We start from the raw sequence: 19,812 nt of genomic DNA, 5'->3' as shown, positions 1-19,812 counted from the left end.
TTTTTTTTTTTTTTTTTTTTCACATATCACACACACACACAATGTACATCCATCTTCAACCGCTTATCCGTAGTCTGGTTGCGGGGGCAACAGCTCTAGAGAGCACAAGATTTCCCTCTCCAATTCACAAAGTATGTATTGTGTATGTACTAGAAGTTCTAGTGCTTATTGTAAGTAATTATATATTTCTATTTTTTCAGGTCGAGGCAAACCACGGCGTGTCCAGACTTCACATATTGAGCCAGAGTGGCGTCATCTGGATGAGAGTGGTTGGCAGCCCCAGTCCTTACCATTCACTGGAACCACAGGACCTCGCAGAAGTCTGTAGAGCCTTCTGACTTTGTGCAACTTTTCCTCACCGATGAGTTGCTGACTCTGATGGTGAACAAGACAAATGCGTATGCAGCGCGGAGCATTGCAGCGATGCCACCAACGGGCCAATCCAGGGTCAATGCATGGAAGGATCTTGACCTCAAGGAGCTCAAATACTTTTTCGGTCTAGTCTTCCTTACCGGGCTCATACACAAACCAGAGCTGGCGGACTACTGGTCAACAGACGAAGCACTGGCCACGCCGTACTTCGGTAAAGTGATGGGTCGGAACCGGTTCCAACTCATCTTGAAGTTCCTCCACTACACAGATCGCCTGGAGGATAAAGAGGACCGGATCTTCAAGATCCGTCCCATCCTGGACTACCTGGTGAAGAGATGGCGGGAGATGTTTGAGCCGGGTCAGAACATCGCCATAGATGTGGGTACGTTGCTATGGAAGGGACGCCTTTCCTTCCGGGTTTACAACCCGCTGAAGCCGGTACGGTATGGGATAAAATCCTATATACTAGCAGATTCCTCTACAGCGTACTGCCATAACTTGAAGCCGTACATTGGAGAGTACCACTCCTTGATGGACACCGTCACCACTCTTCTTGGAGACTTGGCAGGGAAGGGTCATGTCTTATACATGGACAATTTCTACAATAGCGTGTCCTTGTGTGAGCACCTCCTCCAACTGAAGACCCATAGCTGTGGGACCATTCGGGGTAACAGAGGCCCACCCCCAGAGATCCAGGAGGCCAGCCTTTCCACCCTCAAAATCAACGACAGAATAGCCATGACCACTGGCAAAGTGATGTCTGTTGCTTGGAGGGATAGCAAGGTGGTGAGGATGGTGTCGACCTTCCACCAGGACACTGTGGTCAACGTGCTAAAGTGGCAGAAAGGTGGGACCCAGTATGTGTACGAAAAGCCTCAGTCGGCGGTTGACTATAATCAGTGGATGAACGGGGTGGATCGGCTGGATCAGCACATCACCTATTATCCCTGGACCAGGAAGACCTCGAAGTGGACTACAAAATTCCTCATGTACCTTTTTCAGATTAGCATGTACAATGCCTTTGTCCTGTACCGTATCCAAAACCCTGAAGGTGCCTGTGGAGACATGAAGAGCTTCATACATTCAGTGATCCTGAAGTGGTCTACACCCAAGCGAGAGACCCGGAGAGCGCCTTACAGGAACCCAAGGGTCAGGCTAACAGCCAACATTGCACCCCTGCCAACACTCCATGTCCTGGAAAAGCTTCCCCCCACTCTAAAGAAGAAAAACCCTGGCAAACGATGCAGGATGTGTAGCCAACACAGAGAGGGGGGCACACGCCGTGAGACCTGTTTTCAGTGTGTGGTGTGCTTCGTCCCTCTGCACAGAGGTCCATGTCACATCCGGTACCACACGGAACAAGAACTACCCTATGCATGATGTGACATGCACCTTTGTGCAGAGGGACGAAGTAATGTTTTTCTTTTTTATGTCATGTTTCTTGTCTTTATTTTTTTGTTTTTGAAGAGGTGCTGTACTGAAAGAGGATGGCCATGTATCAGTGTTTTTGGCAGCAAATGTTGATTGTAGTTTTCAGTTAGTTTTAGTCACCTGGGATGTGTTTTAGTCGACTAAATCTACAGTTTATTTAGTAGCCGTCGTAATGGCTGATTTTACACTTGCTGAAAATAGCCGATTTTCTATTCTATTTTCTATTTTTCTATTTCTATATTATCCATATTTGCGTCGCGACGCGTTGTGAGTTTGTAGATCTGCTATTGTCAGCACGCAACCAAGTGTAAGTGATTTAGTAGACTAAAATGTATTTTGGCCGGCCTTGATGCCGTCGTAATGGCTGATTTTACACTTGCTGAAAATAGCCGATCGATTTTCTATTCTATTTCTATATTATCTATATTTGCTTCGCGACGCGTTGTGAGTTTGTAGATCTGCTATTTTCAGCACGCAACCAAGTGTAAGTGATCTCTTGTCCACTTCCATGTATACTCTGTCTGTAAACTACACTATTTCTCCCTGAAAAATAAATTCATGGTGGAGAGAATTCAAAAGTGGCTGTGTTCTTTTCTCAAACCAAGGTGTATGCAACTGCCTAGAAGTAAAGCACTGAATATGCTAGACACTTATTATTTTTGGGTAAAGTAGAGTCCTTGATGTTTCATTTGAGCTATTTCATGTCTTGGTCATCATATCACATGGTTTATATTGGCCTTTATATTGGCCTTGAAAGAGTTCATTCAGAAATGCCTGGATTTCTCAAAGGGCCTTTTTGCTCAAACTATTGTGTATTCAACTGCCTAGTAAGTAAAGAACACAACATTCTAGAAACATGTTCTTCCTCCTGTGTAAAGTAGAGATTTAGAGCTTCCAAATGAGCTATTGTGTGTCACTGTAGTCATATCACACAGTTTTTTATGGGACTTCAAAGATTAGTGTAAATGGCCTAAAAGCAGGGCCTACTTTAGTCAGAGCATGGTGTTTTCAACGGCCCATAAATATAGAATGCAACATGCTGGAAACTTTTGTCTTTTTTCTGGGTAAAGTACATATTTAAAGCTTTAAAATGAGCTATTGTGTGTCACTGTAGTTAAATCACACAGTGTTATATGGGGCTATAAACGTTATGAAACTAAAACGGCTTGTAACTCAAAATCGGTTCTCGGAAGGGAACCTTTTTCACTCAAACCAAGGTGTACTAAAATGCTTATAAGTCAACCATGGAACATGCTACAAACATAATTATTTTTTCTGTATAAAGTAGAGACTTGCAGCTTTAAAATGAGACATTTCTTGACATTTCTTGAGCACCTCCTCCAACTGAAGACCCATAGCTGTGGGACCATTCAGGGTAACAGAGGCCCACCCCCAGAGATCCAGGAGGCCAGCCTTTCCACCCTCAAAATCAACGACAGAATAGCCATGACCACTGGCAAAGTGATGTCTGTTGCTTGGAGGGATAGCAAGGTGGTGAGGATGGTGTCGACCTTCCACCAGGACACTGTGGTCAACGTGCTAAAGTGGCAGAAAGGTGGGACCCAGTATGTGTACGAAAAGCCTCAGTCGGCGGTTGACTATAATCAGTGGATGAACGGGGTGGATCGGCTGGATCAGCACATCACCTATTATCCCTGGACCAGGAAGACCTCGAAGTGGACTACAAAATTCCTCATGTACCTTTTTCAGATTAGCATGTACAATGCCTTTGTCCTGTACCGTATCCAAAACCCTGAAGGTGCCTGTGGAGACATGAAGAGCTTCATACATTCAGTGATCCTGAAGTGGTCTACACCCAAGCGAGAGACCCGGAGAGCGCCTTACAGGAACCCAAGGGTCAGGCTAACAGTTTTTTATGGGACTTCAAAGATTAGTGTAAATGGCCTAAAAGCAGGGCCTACTTTAGTCAGAGCATGGTGTTTTCAACGGCCCATAAATATAGAATGCAACATGCTGGAAACTTTTGTCTTTTTTCTGGGTAAAGTAGATATTTAAAGCTTTAAAATTAGCTATTGTGTGTCACTGTAGTTAAATCACACAGTGTTATATGGGGCTATAAACGTAATGAAACTAAAACGGCTTGTAACTCAAAATCGGTTCTCGGAAGGGAACCTTAAGGGAACATAATTCTTTTTTCTGTATAAAGTAGAGACTTGCAGCTTTAAAATGAGACATTTCTTGACATTGTGGTCATATCACACATATTTCTATTGGCATTCAAATATGTCTTCAATAGCTGGCATAAGTCACAATAAGCTGCTATTAGGGGGTGGCAGCCTAAGGGTACCACATATACATGTTTTCCCTGTAGTAGCGAAGTTAGGTAAACTTTTCAGGAACAGCTTCACAGTAGGTTATGTTCCATATATACAACACAATTTAGTTTAATAAGGTGCAACTTGAGGCTATGTTCTATATATACAGCAAATATAGTTTAGAAAGGTGCAATTTGAGCATGATAGTGCGAGAAGGGGGAGGGGGGTTCGCTCTGGTTCTTATCAGTCCGTTCATTTAACTGATTGTTCGGGGGAAGAAGCTTTTTTTGCAGTCTATTTCCAGTGGCTTTGAGACTGAAAACGTTTTCCATGCGGCAGCATCTCAAACAGTCTGCGGTTGGGATGGGGGGGAGGGGGATCACCCCCCCATCCGCTGATGACAACCGTTGGCAGCTTTTGTTTAGATCTCCGGCAGCTTTTGCATTGTTTCCTACATGCAAAATCTGTATGTTAAATGGTGCATTTATATAGCGCCTTTATCCAAGGCGCTTTACATAGATTGTGCATTACATTCACCCATTCACACATCGATTGCGGCGGAAGCCATGCAAGGTACCAACCAGCACATCAGGAGCAATTTGGGGTTCAGTGTCTTGCCCAAGGACACTTCGACATGTAGACAGGAGGAGCCGGGATTCGAACCGCCGATCCATGTGTAACAGGGAGACCTGTCTCTACACAGAGTTCTGTGTCCACGCCCTAATTGCTCAGCTGCAAGTGGTCACTGATTATCCCCTCCCCTATAAAGCCAGGTACTCAGTTAAGCCAAATTCCAATACCGCAACTTTCACACTCGCTCACTCCCCTCGCGTCCTCCACTCGCTCCTCGGCTCCGCCCCCAGCGAGGAGGAGAGGATTCGATGCGAGGACAGAGTGGTGGTCACTGGTGGAGTGAATTTGCCTCTAGAATCGGAATGCACTACGCTGTCATTTTAAAGCGACGGCATAATTCGGCGATCACTTGTGACGTGTCCCACAGCTGGATCACTGGAACACAACCGGCTGAATACAACCTTCCGATCGTATACCCTGCGAGAGTTGTCATTGCCATAAATATAAGTTTACATGTGTAACCAGGTAGACCTGTTACTATGACAGTATCATTGGCGGAGCACATGCTATTGTCTGGTATAGTATCGCACAACTGTCATGTCTTAATCCCTTTTGTAATAAAGTCACAAGTATTTCATTCTGCTTTTGAGTTATAAATAAAACAATAATCATTGTACAACTGGAAACGCACGTCTCTGCTCCCTTTCTTTATTTCCGCAGCCCAGTGGGTTTTCAATTGGTAGCCTATCATTTTGTATTATTATCATATTATTCTCTGCCAGGTGAAACTCCCAGGGTGACGTAGTGGAAAAGTGCCCTGGTCACATATGCATATAGTTATAGAATAGTAGCCTACCGAATAGCAGAATAGACAATTCATCACAATCTTATTTCATCTCCCCCTCTATTTTTCTATACTGTTTGTTCACTTATTATTCCCTTTTTTTCTAACTGTATTTCATGATTTTTATTTTTGCATAGATGTGTGTATTTATGTCTTTAAATGTTTTGATGAATTCTATTGACCTGTACCTTCCTGGACTGTACCTATTCAAAACTCTGATTCAATTCCCAGCAATGCTCTTCTTTGCTTACACTCCAAATGTTATGGACCTTAATTACTATATGCCCTATTGGCTGGCAACACAGAACACACGCCAGGTGATGCCTATCATGAACGAATATCAAGAATATAAAAGGGGTTCTACAAACAATGTGATGATCACCAGACAAGATGAAGACAGTGATTACAGCTTCTTGGCTGTGGCTGCAGCTGAAAAGGAAAGAGCAACAAAATGAGCAGCAGGCCCTGTCCGAGCGCAGGAGAGCACGAATTCGTCGTGCATTAATCCTGCTCATCCACAAGGTAAGCCAGCTGTTCTTAAACCAAACATCATTAAGTGGGTAGGCAATGTCATGGATGTCAAACAAAATCCTACAATTCACACATCTTGTGTTTTGCATGCACTGTCAAGTACTCATTAAGGTCAAAGTTATTAATGACAGGCCTCATGCCATTGTAGAGATTGTTGATAAATTGCATGTATTTTAGACTACATGCATATAGTCATATAGTTCATGTGTACATGAAACCAATCACTCACTTTCAATTCAATTCACAGGACCACAGTCCGTCTCTGGTAAAATATGCCAAGGTGAACAGGGGTGTGCGTGTGCTCCGAAGATGGTTTGACCCGGACTACCATCACCTCAGGAGGGAGTACCGCCTGAGACGGGAGACCATCATGGCCCTCATCAGGCTGTTACCAGATGAGGGGACACATGGCTGGGGACGGGACATCATGGTTCTTGTCACACTGTACTGGCTGGCACATGGCGCCTCCTATTTGGTGGTGTCCGGGGCATTTGACATGCCAAAGACCACTGTTCACAGGCTGGTCCACAGTGGCACGTATGCCATTGCAGCTCTCCGCACAGAGGTGATCAATTTTAATTTTGGTTTATCATGAAGCATGATATTCTAACAGCTCATTCCAAATACACATGCTTCAACATACAAAACGAGAACAACAAACAACACACTCATTGAAACATATATGACACAACAACTCTTAAGATACGGATATGCAATGCAGTAATTAAATAATCATGTTTTTTTTTGTTTAACAATAGGTCATCCGGTTCCCTGCTGCTCATGAGCTGGCAGAGGTTGGACGAGGGTTTGAAGGCCTGGGCAACAGTCCAGTGTTCGCCAAATGTGTTGGTGCCATCGATGGGTGCCATATAAGAATAAAGCTCCCCTCTGGACCATACTGCCAGGAGTACATGAACCGAAAGGTCTTCCCTTCCATACAGGTATCACCTTATGTCTTATCAAGTACTATGTGTAAATATGTAGATCATTTTCTTCCCCTTTGCACTGTTCTTATTCTCCCCTTTCTTTTTTATGGAAATGTCATAAACGATGGGGCCTCAAAAATGTATTCACCCACTGATGAATTAGTTTCACCTGTAAACCTGTAAACAATAAAGTTGCTTCTGATTCTGCAGCTGCAAGGTTTATGTGATGCGAAGGCCAGGTTCATAAACACCTTTGTGGGGTATCCTGGCCGTGTCAATGATGCCAGAATCCTGAGGAACAGGTATGAGAATTGTATCATTCCATCTGGCTGGATCATGGTCCAAATACCTTTACTTATCATTCATGTGTGTGGGCTTGATAGGCCAAGGCATTTCCCCCTTGCTGCACAATAAATAACATTATTTTCTCTTAACAGCGGGATGTACAGGGAGTCTCTGTACCCTCCTCCAGGGTACTTTATTGTGGGTGACGGTGGCTACCCATGCATCAGGGCTCCCATAACTTTAGTTGCACCGTACCGGGATCCAGTCCAACCCACAAAGATCAGGTATAACCACCACCATTCCAAGGCTCGCTCCATCATTGAGCGGGCCTTTGGCAGGCTGAAGGTTAGATGGAGGTCCCTGCTCTTCAAGGCCCTGGAGGTGCACAACACCTTTGTCCCAGCTGTGGTCACTGCATGTTGTGTACTACACAACATTGCAATAACAGCAGATGACATAATAGAACCTGACGATGAGGAGGAGGAGGAGGATGTTCCAATGCCTCCAGCCGGTCCAGAGAGGGGGGAACAGTGTGGGGAAGGTCTGCGGGACAGAATGGCAGCCCAACTGTCGGCTCCAGAGCACATGCCTGGACATCTGGATGACCACGATTATTTGTAGTTTTTTTGTTTAACCTTTCATTTGTTATTTAATAAATAAACTTCTGGGCGTTGATACACTAGACTCTTTTCATTTAATGAATGTTCTTACATGCTGTACTGGAGTATGTCTAGTGTGTTTCTTCTATTTAAATAAATGAGTATGAGATGGAATTGGAACTTACCACTTGTGCTATACTGCCCTGGTTTCAACAAACTGGTAAATAACTTAAATGCAGTTGAAGAATTGAAGTTTAAATAAACAAACACATTAAACCAATTCCTATAAGGGTAATGATTGATATTGTGTTTCTGGCATAGAATGAAATAATACATTTGTTATAGAAATAGCAAATAGTTCATCTACAAGCTTATATCCTTTTTTTTCAGCCTCTTAAGAAATGGGGGGAAACAAATAATCCACACACTCAAATATGGCCACAATTGGGAATTTATTTGACTCCAGCACCTCACCAGGCTCACTTAAATGTACAGTGACCGGTGGCTTCTTTAGCTTAAGAAATAAAATAATGCCTCTTAAGAAATGAAATGTCTGAACAAAGGGAGTCTACCAACGCGCCTCAAGCCTAAAACGGCTGATCCGGTGCTTCACAGGTACAAGGACTGGAGTTGCAGAAGGAGAAGAGACTGGAGGAGCACGGACATTTAGAGCCTTTTATTAGGTGCTAAAGTATACAAAAGACTAACGTTTCGACCTTGCGGTCTTCATCACTTTAGCACCTAATAAAAGGCTCCAAATGTCCGTGCTGCTCCAGTCTCTTCTCCTTCTGCAAATGAAATGTCTGTAAGAAATAAAATAAGTCTCTAAAGAAAAGATTTTTTTATTTCACCAGCTCCTCAAACAGGTCAAGGAACCTTGTACTGTCCCGCTGCTGAGCAGCATGGCGCTGCTCCTCCCTAGCCTGGCGCTCTTCCTCCCTCATCTGCTCTTCCTCAAGGAAGTCTGTTTGTAAGAATGACCGTGTTAGTGGCTGGAGAAACAGTACAACAGGCATTGGTAAAGGTTAACCAATAGTATGTTTATTCACCAAAGAGCACTACCAACTGGCATGAATACAATAAGCTCTCTACTCCCAGCACAGACTTCAGTCCACCTGCAAAATGGCAGCCCTTTATACCCAGCTGGAGATAATGGACTATGCCATTTACAGGGGTGTCTTCAAATGAGAACCATAAATAAGCATACATATAAATAAATAACTTTAAACCATACAAATGTTACAAGTTTCTGTGAACTACATGAACTATACAAGTTATATAATAAGTCCTTCACACTACAACATAAATAAGCAACAGCACATCTTAACCCCCCCCTGCTATCCTGACATGGTCCAGCCCAATCTTTACTGAAACACATCACAGGCAATTGTTAGGCATTCAATCAAACCTCAACAATAGAACTCCACATTATTGCACTTCCCAAACATATTGCATCTATAACCCACATTGCACTTGCCCCTCATGTTTGTTAATCACCAAGCATTTCCCCAGATGGAACTCGTTGTCTGAGTGGCCATCTCAGCTAAACAGGAAACAGTATTAAACAATAAAATCATGACTGCAAAATACAACTGTGCAAGTTAATAAAGTGCCAATATGTTCCTCAATCTTCTGGCACCTGGTAGCGGCTACTGGGGATGTCCTCGCAACATTACAAACCGGCATACATACACTCTGTTACACTGTTATCGTTTTTCTTTTTTTCGTCTGTGTTGACGGATCAGAGGATGAGGCGGATGGGGGCCCGGCAGAGGAAGATGAGATTGAGGATGAACCGGTGGATGGACGCTTGGCAGAGGAAGATGAGGTGGAGGATGAACCGGTGGATGGACGCTTGGCAGAGGAAGATGAGGTGGAGGATGAACCGGTGGATGGACGCTTGGCAGAGGAAGATGAGGTGGAGGATGATGAACCGGTGGATGGGGGACAGACAGAGGAAGATGAGGTGGAGGATGATGATGAACCGGTGGATGGGGGACAGACAGAGTTGCCTAGCTCACCGTCCTCCTGGCCAGGAGATGAGCCAGGCATTTGGAAGGACACACCACTGGCCGTCTGGACTGAAGCACTTGTCGAGTCTATTAGAACCGGGGGCACCATAGAGGGGGTGTCCCCGATTGCATCGTGCATCTCAGCAAACCAGGGCCATGTTATAGGTGTGTCCTCCCCTCTATCTGTCCCTGACCCAGTAGGGGGACATTTGATCTCCTACAAGAAAAGAAGCAACATTGTAGTTGAACAGCCTTACACATGTTTCACAGTGTGTGAGACTAGTATACATACATGCACACACACAGCAAAGGCCACTTGAAATTGCACACTGCAACCATACCTTGTATTTTCTCTTAAAATTGTCCCATTTCTTACTGAGCTGGGTGGTGGTGATGATGCCTCCCATCATGCTATTGAACTTGGAATGATGTCAGGATACACACATTCATACAATTGTCAACTCTACATATACAGTAAAATACAGTCCAGCAGCTGACTGAACATTTAACATATAGAACGTGCATATCAACATTGTTTTGTAGCTTTCAATGAAATACATGTTCATCTTTGTCACTCTATCAATTAATAGAGTGACAAAGATGAACATGTATTTCATTGAAAGCTACAAAACAATGTGGATATGCACTTTCTATATGTTATCGTGCAAGTTGAAATGTACACAACTAAAGCTCAGTTTGTTCTGATACATATTGTGACAAATGCAATGCTAATTGATGCAACTCACGTCCAAGCTCTCTTTGCAGAGTTACGTCTGCCGTCAAATAAATGCTCGTTAGTGGTTCTTACACGTATGAGTGTGCGAGTCTCTTCATCTGTCCCTGTAAAAGGAATTGTTTGTGTCAAGCTAGTATGTCGACTCAAATCAAGTGTGTCTTTGATGAGACAGAATATGCACATAATATTCATAGATTGACGTATATGAACTGTAATTTTCTTTTCTTTACGTTTGGATGTATATTTTTTGATATGTGGATCCTAACAAATAAACACATTTGTACAGAAGTTACAGAACCAGTTATCTTCATTCATCAATGTGGATGGCCACATTGCTATCTCTATAATTAACATTGTTGGTGTGCACAGCCATTTATTCCAGAATTAATATAGCGCATGTATGCGCAAACTTACATATATGGATCGGTTCGTTGTCCTTCCTTGACATCTCTGCTAGTCGACTCTACTCTGTTTCCTTTCGCTTGCGTTTGTGTACTATCCACATGTGGAGGGGGAGTGTTTTTATACGTCACTGGAGAAGGAAAAAAACGTACACGTGATGCAGAAATCCGGCGCGAGGAGACAAAAACCCCCACCGAGCCTGCACCTGATTTACACTAGCTCTACGCGGTCTCGGAGAGCCCACTCGGCTCCTCCACTCGACTCCACTCTCCTCCTCGATGGATCACTTTAACAATCGGAACGTTAACAATTTACGGGTCAAGCTGGAATGACCCCGAGTGATCGAGTTGGAGTGAGCGAGTGGCCGAGATTTTGGGTATTGGAATTTGGCTCTAGTCATTCCTGCTTGGCTATCGGTATGCACTGACTTGTGTGAGCAAGGTAGGCATTGGGTTGTTTTTATGTTAAACCACTGTTCAGATTATTGTTTATTTTAATGGGCCTATTGTTCCTCAGGTGCCCTCCTCATAGGCCTCAGTGTTGAGGACCAAGAGGCTGTTTGTATGTAACCCAATTAGGGCCAAAACTGCACTTCTCTGGAGGTATGTTCTTGTGCAGGAGCTTGTAGATCGGCCATTTTCAAAGTAATGTTTGTATATGACTTTATATTGTGGTTTTATTCATTTTTGTACTCATTCGGGTTGTTAATTTTGTACTTGCAGTATAGGCTGGTGTAGGCCTACAGCTACATGCTCCTCCTATAGTCCCTGCCATGTCTTCCCTGAGCCTCCTGCCATGTCTTCTAGTCACTGCCATGTACCAGACCTTAATTGCTGAGGTAAAACGATATGCATTTTAATCATGTTTTGATGTATGATTATGGTACATGGTGGGAGCTAACTGTTATGTTTTGTTTTGTTTTATAGGCTTAGTCCTTGCTGTGCTTGCCCCTTTTCCTAGATTAGTATTCATCCTTTTGTATTGTATTTTACTTTTTGATAACCCAACTGCAACTTATTAACTAAACTGCCAATTACCTGTTAATTGATACTAATTGTTGTTTCCTGTGTTCTTCAGAGCTACGGAGGCAACATCGTACTGTGGGGGAGATCTATCGGGAGGGCTTTTCCCCCTCCTCACTACATGCTTTGTGTGTGTGTTTTTGTAGTGTATTTGCTGTGGATTGAAGTAGTCAGAACCCTCACCCCACTAACTTCTTCCTCTTCTTCCTCTTCTCCCCCTAGTCGATTGTTGACCCCTGCTTACCCTTTTAATATTACATTGTACTGTATAACTTCATTGATCGAATTAAACTAAACTAATATTTTATCCTTTTGTTACAATAAATTGAAAGTGATTATCTTGAGAAACACGTCTCTGGCTCCTATGATTACACCGAACCTGTGTTGTACTTTATACTTTTGCACTTTAATTGATGTCCTTGGGTTAAATTCCCAAGGTGGCGTAGTCGAAGAATATATATATGTGTATTTCTGCCAAGGTTACACATGGATCATTGGACGACCTGCTCTCCCTCCTGAGCCACAGTCGCCCCTATGTTATACCAGTTGTCTTTTCTTTCAAGTATTTAAAACCTGTACACTTCACCCTGTAAATTAAAACCTGTACAATACCTGTGAAATAATGTTTTCTATGTTTTTGTAATGGCAGATAGGGACGCAGATGACTGTAATGGAACGGCCCTACCGAAATCTTGATAGCCATGATGGAAGATGGTAAGTGTCAAATAAGATGAACTATAAGCTAATGGTTACATTTGGAATGAATGTTTGGTGTAATAATATCTATTCATTCTCCTTTCCATTAACTTTTACTTGGCAAGTTAAGTTTATATGACAAAACAAATGTGCCCCCCACACAGCAACGTTCACACACACACAACAAGAAAATCCTTGAATATTGTTTTAATAAAAATACATGTAATTTTAATAGATATTTTTCCTAATATTTTGGCATAGATTAATTTACACAGCTATCAGTGTTAATTATCAGACTACAAGCCTACTACTAGTGACTAAAACTCCTCTAATAGTCTAGTGATAACGCTGCTAACTACTACTTTTCAGGTACAGGCCCCAGCATCCGACAGCCCCCCAGGTGATGAGTAATGACGATGAAGGTACGCTTTTTGCCGTTTTTAACTATTTTACTTCAATGGGTCACCCATGCTATGTGAGTGTGGTCTAGCCAACAATAGGCCAGTCAATCTAAGCTAATACATTGCAATAGTAATCTTTCATGGTTTATTTATGATCCTTAATTCACAAAAATTGGATATGGCCAATTTTAGGCCAAGGAGTGTAAAACAGTGTTGTACTGTACTTAAGTACAATTTTGAGGTATTTCCAATTTCAGGTACATTTACTTCTACTCCACACTACATCTCAGAGGTGATTATTATACTATTATTCCACTACAATTATTTGAAAACTTTAGTTACTTTGTAGAGTTTGATTATTATTGCAAAACATACATTAACCACTTCAGCTCTATATGCACGTCGGCCATTTGAAAATAGCAGATCTACATCGCAAAACGACGCATATTGCGAGCTGGTTGATCTGTTATTTTAAAAGTTTTTTTTTTTTAAAATACATTTGAAAACTTGAAATGGGACAAAGTCAAAGTTGTAGTCAAAGTCGTACGATTTGTCACACACGTTACCGCAGTGAAATGTGTTCTCCGCATTTGACCCATCTCTTGGAGCGGTGAGCCGCAGCCAAGGAGCGGTGAGCTGCGCCAAGGGTATCGCTCATTTGTCGAGGTCCCGACGCCAGAAAAGCAACGCTTGGCCAATCACAGAAAACCACGAGCATTGGCTGAACTGGGCAGAACTGGATCGAATCCAGTTAGAGCCACAACTTAGTTGAACCTGGCTGTAATGTAATATACTGTAGTCTGTAGCCTACCATAACGTTATTGATCATAATCTGAATGACAGATGCTATATGTATTGACGTGAGATAAAGGCATTACTACCTAATATTTCAATCCACTATTCCATGATGCACGTTGCCTATAACCTAAACCTAGGCATATACTCATCATTTCAGGGGTATATGTCAGAGCGAGAGAGTGCTATAGCGTAGGCTACACAGTAAATAGGCATTTTTATCATCCTACTATTAATGACATGAAATGAAAGCAGTCATTGCGGAACGAGAGATGGCTGACTTACACATTTTGGAGCGCATTTCTCTATCTCTCTCAGCGCATGTAAGCAATTAAATCTATAGCCTATATAGAAATTGAAGAAGAGAATTTCATTCACATGTTTTCTCTCTCTCACACTTCACCCGTGTCAATTATCTAATGTGATCCTGGGCTCTACACAACCTCCGCCAACCTAGTCCCCATATATGGGGGACATGGGGAGAGCAACGGACTTGAACTCATGCTTCCTTCATGCCCGAGTGTCCAAGTTGCTCATTTACACCTGACAGGGGGGAGTTTCCCTGGTTAGACGTAGCGTGTGGAAGGAACACGTTATTCCAACCAGTTCCTTTCCCCTCCATCAGGCGCCCTGGCTGGCCAGGGGGAGGCAGTTTAGAGACCAGGATTACTGGTCTGCTAATTTCCAGAAAATGGAAATACTCTCCTGTTTCACTGTCACCATTCTCTCCTACCTCATTTGAATTTCATGTGGTCACTGTTTCTCATCCAGTCAAGCTCACCATTGTAGTTGTTTATCGCCCACCGGGCCCTGCTGGTGGCTTCCTGGAGGAGCTGGACCATCTAGTCTCCCACTTCCCTGTCGATGGCTCTGGATTCATCCTTCTGGGTGACTTCAACCTCCCGACTGAGAAGCAGCTAGACCCACTACTTTCGTTTCTCGCCGCCTTTGACCTAGTTATTTCCCCATCTCCTCCTACCCATGAGGCGGGCAACCAACTGGACCTGATCTTCACCAGAGGCTGCTCTATTGCTAACCTGTCTGTCACTCCTCTTTCCAGTGAAAAGGGTAAGAAACTCTCTGATCACTACTTCATGTCCTACTCTCTCTCTCTCTCCTCTCCCCCCTCACAGCCCCTCCCTACCCACATGATTTCCTCACGTCACAATCTTCGCTCACTTTCCTCCACTGATCTTTCCTCTTCTGTTCTCTCTGCTCTCCCTGCCCCTGAATCCTTTGCTCTTCTATCCCCTGATACCGCCACAGATCTTCTTTTCTCTACTCTATCCTCTTCTCTCGACCATCTCTGTCCCCTCACCACCAGGCCTGCACGCCAAACTCCACCTGCCCCCTGGTTGTCGGACTCAGTGCGGACTGAGAGACGGAGCCTGAGAGCGGCTGAGCGCAAATGGAGAAATGGCAACCTCCTGGAGGACCTTCTCACCTTCCAATCTCTCATTTCTACTTTTTCCTCCTCTCTATCAGCTGCTAAAGCTGCTTTTTTCTGCACTAAAATTCAGGCTTCTGCTTCCAACCCTAAAAAACTCTTTGAAACTTTCTCCTCTCTCCTACAACCACCACCCCCTCCTCCCTCCTCGTCCCTCCTCCCTGACGATTTCGCCAACTTCTTTGACAAGAAGGTGAACGATATCCGATCCTCCTTCCCTCCTCCCCCGGCTGGTGCCCTGCGCACTACCCACACCCGTCTGCCTGCCACCCCCCCCTCTCTACCTTCATCTACTCCTCTTCCCCCCCCCATCCCCTCTCTATCCCACTTCTCTCCCCTCTCCCCTAACGAGGTCCTTCTCCTTGTTACCTCTAGTCGCCCCACCTCATGCTCTCTGGACCCGGTCCCATCCACTCTGTTGCAGTCTGTTGCACCTGAACTTCTTCCCTTCTTAACCCACCTTATTAACACCTCTCTGACATCTGGCTACTTTCCCTCTACTTTCAAGACTGCCAGAGTCACCCCCCTCCTGAAGAAACCGACACTTGACCCCTCTGAGATCAAGAACTACAGACCGGTTTCCCTTCTATCCTTCCTATCTAAAACTCTCGAACGTGCTGTCTTTAAACAACTGTCCTCCTATCTCCACCAGAACAACCTCCTGGACTCCAACCAGTCTGGGTTCAAAGTGGGTCACTCGACAGAGACTGCCCTGCTGGCAGTGACGGAGTCGCTCCATGCCGCTAGAGCGAACTCTCTCTCCTCCGTCCTGATACTCCTGGACCTGTCTGCAGCGTTCGACACGGTGAACCATCAGATCCTCCTCTCCACCCTCGAGGGGATGGGTGTCTCAGGCTCTGCACTCTCCCTGTTTGCATCCTACCTGACGGGTCGCTCCTACCAGGTGATGCTGAGAGGGTCTGTGTCAGAATCACACAGGCTCACAACTGGGGTTCCCCAAGGCTCGGTTCTGGGTCCTCTTCTTTTCTCTCTCTACACTACATCTCTGGGTGCTGTCATCCACTCCCATGGCTTTTCCTACCACTGCTATGCCGATGACACCCAGCTGATCCTCTCATTCCCCCCCTCTGATACCCAAGTGGAGGCACGCATTGCTGCTTGTCTGGCTGACATCTCGGAGTGGATGTCGACAAACCACCTGAAACTCAACCTGGACAAGACTGAGCTGATGTTCCTCCCGGGGAAGGGCTGTCCGCACCGAGGCAATGTCCATCACCATTGATAATGCTGTGGTGACCTCAACTCGGACTGCGAAGAATCTGGGTGTGACCCTGGACGATCAACTGACGTTCTCGGCAAACATCGCATCAGTGACAAGGTCCTGCAGATTCCTCCTCTACAACATCAGGAGGATTTGCCCCTTCCTCACGGAGAAGGCAGCCCAGGTGCTCATCCAGGCTCTCGTCATCTCCCGCCTGGACTACTGCAACTCCCTCCTTGCTGGTGCTCCGGCATCTGCCATCAGACCTCTGGAGCTTGTTCAGAAAGCTGCGGCTCGTCTGGTGTTCAACCGCCCCAAGTTCTCCCACACAACCATCCTTCTCCGTTCTCTACACTGGCTCCCCGTAGCGGCTCGCATCCAGTTCAAAACCCTGGTGTTAGCCTATAGGGCAGTGAAAGGAACAGCTCCTTCCTACCTCCGGGCTATGGTCGATGCCTACACCCCTGCCCGACCACTTTGGTCTGCCACCTCGGGGCGACTGATTGCCTCGTCACTCAAGGGTCCTTCTGGCCGATCCACACGGTCACGACTCTTTTCTGTTCTGGCCCCACAGTGGTGGAATGAACTTCCCACTGATGTTAGGACAGCAGAGTCACTCCCCATATTTCGCCGCAGGTTGAAAACCCACCTCTTCAGGAAACACTACCCTTCCTCTCTGCCTGACCTACTTGTTGTTAACTAGTTGTACGAACGCTTGTTTTCTATTGTTGTATTGTTTATTGGATCTTGTTTAGTCGATACACTTAATTGTTATAGCTCATGCTCATTTGATTTAGCTATTTTGTCTCATCTGTTTAAGGAAATAGGTAGCTGATATATTGCACTTTTACCTTAGCGCTAGGTATACTCTTGGTTGCTTGTTTTTGCAGAAAATGCACTGAAGACTTCTGGTGATTAGTAGTTTTTGTTCCCTACCTATGTTGAATACACTTATTGTAAGTCGCTTTGGATAAAAGCGTCTGCTAAATGACTGTAATGTAATGTAATGTAATGTACTGCATGTTTTTTGTGAGGGTACCTACCGTAGGGGACACGGGGAGAACATGCAAACTCCACACAGAAAGGCCCTTTCGCCAACCCCGCCTCGGGTATGGGCACTGACGACGCGGAGGAGGAAACACACCGCCAGCACCCACAGCATCCCGAGCGGGAATTGAACTCAGGACCTTCTAGCTGTGAGGCGACAGCACTACCAACTGTGCCACCGTGCCCCCTCTCTCACACTTTCTGACAAGCAGTTAATATTCTCCAATATATTCAAATGCAATCTAGTTGATTGCTGTGATATCAATCAGACAAATGATCATTGAGTAACGTTAGCTCTGACTCGCACATTATGTGAGATCATGCATGTATCACATAAAAGACCTTTAATATGTATCTAATCTATCGTCTATCTCTCTCTCTCTCTCTCCTTGTAATGACAGGTCAGGAAAATGCAGCAGCCTCTGTGCGTACTGCGTACCTGTGCGTAATGTGACTATATCGTTAGATTGGAAGACAATACAGTCTTGGCTGACAACACCAATTGAAAGTAGAGTGCCCAAGGATTATGGCAATTTTTTTAATTTTAAGAATCGCTTAAGAAATGAGCGAGATATGCCTTCGTAAAATGTCAGTGGTCTTGGCTACCAAAATGTATTTGTGTGAGCTCCGAAAACATTATAGCCTAATGCCTTTTAGCCTATATGCTATACAGTATGCCAATGGTAACACTATAACTCATATGATACAAAACCTTATCAAAGCACAGTCATATTGTCATTGCAGAAGAGCCTGCTCTTGACTTTACTGTCCAGTGTTTTATTAACTTTAGCTCTGTTGTTATGAAATATGAAACCATCATTAAGCAATGTAATCATGTTGTGTATATGTTACATCTTGATTGTGTTGTGTAAAATAAATTAACTTAAATTAACTCTTTCTTTAAGACTAAAGGCAACCCTTGACTGTAGAAAACAATGAATTAAAATATAGCCAAATAACACATCGATCATGACTTGTGACTTATAGGCTTCCTCGCCGTTCTCAAATAGACTACTAATAATAATGTGACGATACCCGAAGTCCATTAACGTAATCAAAGCGATGCAATGACAACAAAAATACAGTAAAACTATAATCACATATTGACTTCCTCGTTGCAATGAACATTGAACAGCCAACTCAACCGATTGTTATGCTAGAAAATGACAAATGAACAAGATGACAGTGTGAATCAAACTTTCCTTTTATGTATCTGTCTTCTCTGTTGCTGCGGGAGGTGGGCGGCCCCCCTCGTTTTTCTCTAACCGCCAACCGGCTTCGTTGTGATTGGCTTTTGGCGAGGCTGCAGTTGGCTGCTATTGGTCCACTCCGACATGCTGTTTGTTGATTAGAGAAGTGCAGAGAATCCAGGACCGCGATTGGCCGCCCAAGCTCGACAAAGAAGTTACAGCAGCCGCACATGGGAATCATTTGATTAGTAGAGTTGACCCCCCAATCCAACCCATTGATGCTGTGTGCCAAGCAGTGAGGCATTGGGTCCCATTTTTACAGTCTTTGGTATGATCGAACCCCCGACCTCCCAGTCTCAGGGTCGGACACTCTAACCACAAGGCCACTGTCTGGTCGGCATGCACACACTGCACAATGGGTACTTTCTACTTTTGGTACTTTCAAGTACATTTTGATTACCAATAATTTTGTACTTTTACTCAAGTACATTTAGAATTCTGGAATTTTAATTGTAACGAAGTAGTTCTAAATTGCAGTATTGGTACTGTTACCTAAGTAGAACAATTGAGTACTTCTTCCACCATGCACTGGTTAAAACACCAAACTATGACTCTGAACGCAGAACTCTGCAAATTCATCCTCCGCACCCAACCAAAAACAACAAACAATGCTTGCAGGGCAGAATTAGGACGATACCCACGCATTATCAAAATATAGAAGAGAACACTTACATTTCATAACCACCTAAAATAATATACAGTATACAATATACAGTATAACGATGCAATGTGACTTAACTCCCCCTCCAACTATATACTTATTATAATTTTACACTTGTTTTGACAATGTACATGTATGTTTCTCATGCCAATAAAGCTATTTTGAATTGAATTGAAATTAGTAGTTATTCAATAGTGAACTGACTTCTGGAAAATAAAGTCAAACTGCTCGCAGAACTCGAGATAGGGATAATTAGACAACCTGCTCTACCTCCTGAGCCACAG

At 44.1% G+C, this 19,812-nt stretch overlaps 1 protein-coding gene across 1 annotated transcript; it reads left to right on the top strand.

Moving 5' to 3' along the window:
• Nucleotides 1–423: 423 nt before the first annotated feature.
• LOC306924404 (piggyBac transposable element-derived protein 4-like) lies at nucleotides 424–1,752 on the top strand (the record flags this gene model as incomplete). Its single annotated transcript, XM_079502899.1, has 1 exon — nucleotides 424–1,752. The coding sequence occupies one exon, from the start codon at nucleotides 424–426 to the stop codon at nucleotides 1,750–1,752; it is 1,329 nt and encodes a 442-aa protein (XP_079359025.1).
• Between the last annotated feature and the right edge of the window lie 18,060 nt (nucleotides 1,753–19,812).

The sequence above is a fragment of the Electrona antarctica genome (genome assembly GCF_951216825.1).
Source record: "Electrona antarctica genome assembly, chromosome: 6".
NCBI lineage: Eukaryota > Metazoa > Chordata > Actinopteri > Myctophiformes > Myctophidae > Electrona > Electrona antarctica.
The sequence above is the reverse complement of the archived record's forward strand: the minus strand, read 5'-3'. Positions and strand labels throughout refer to the sequence as shown.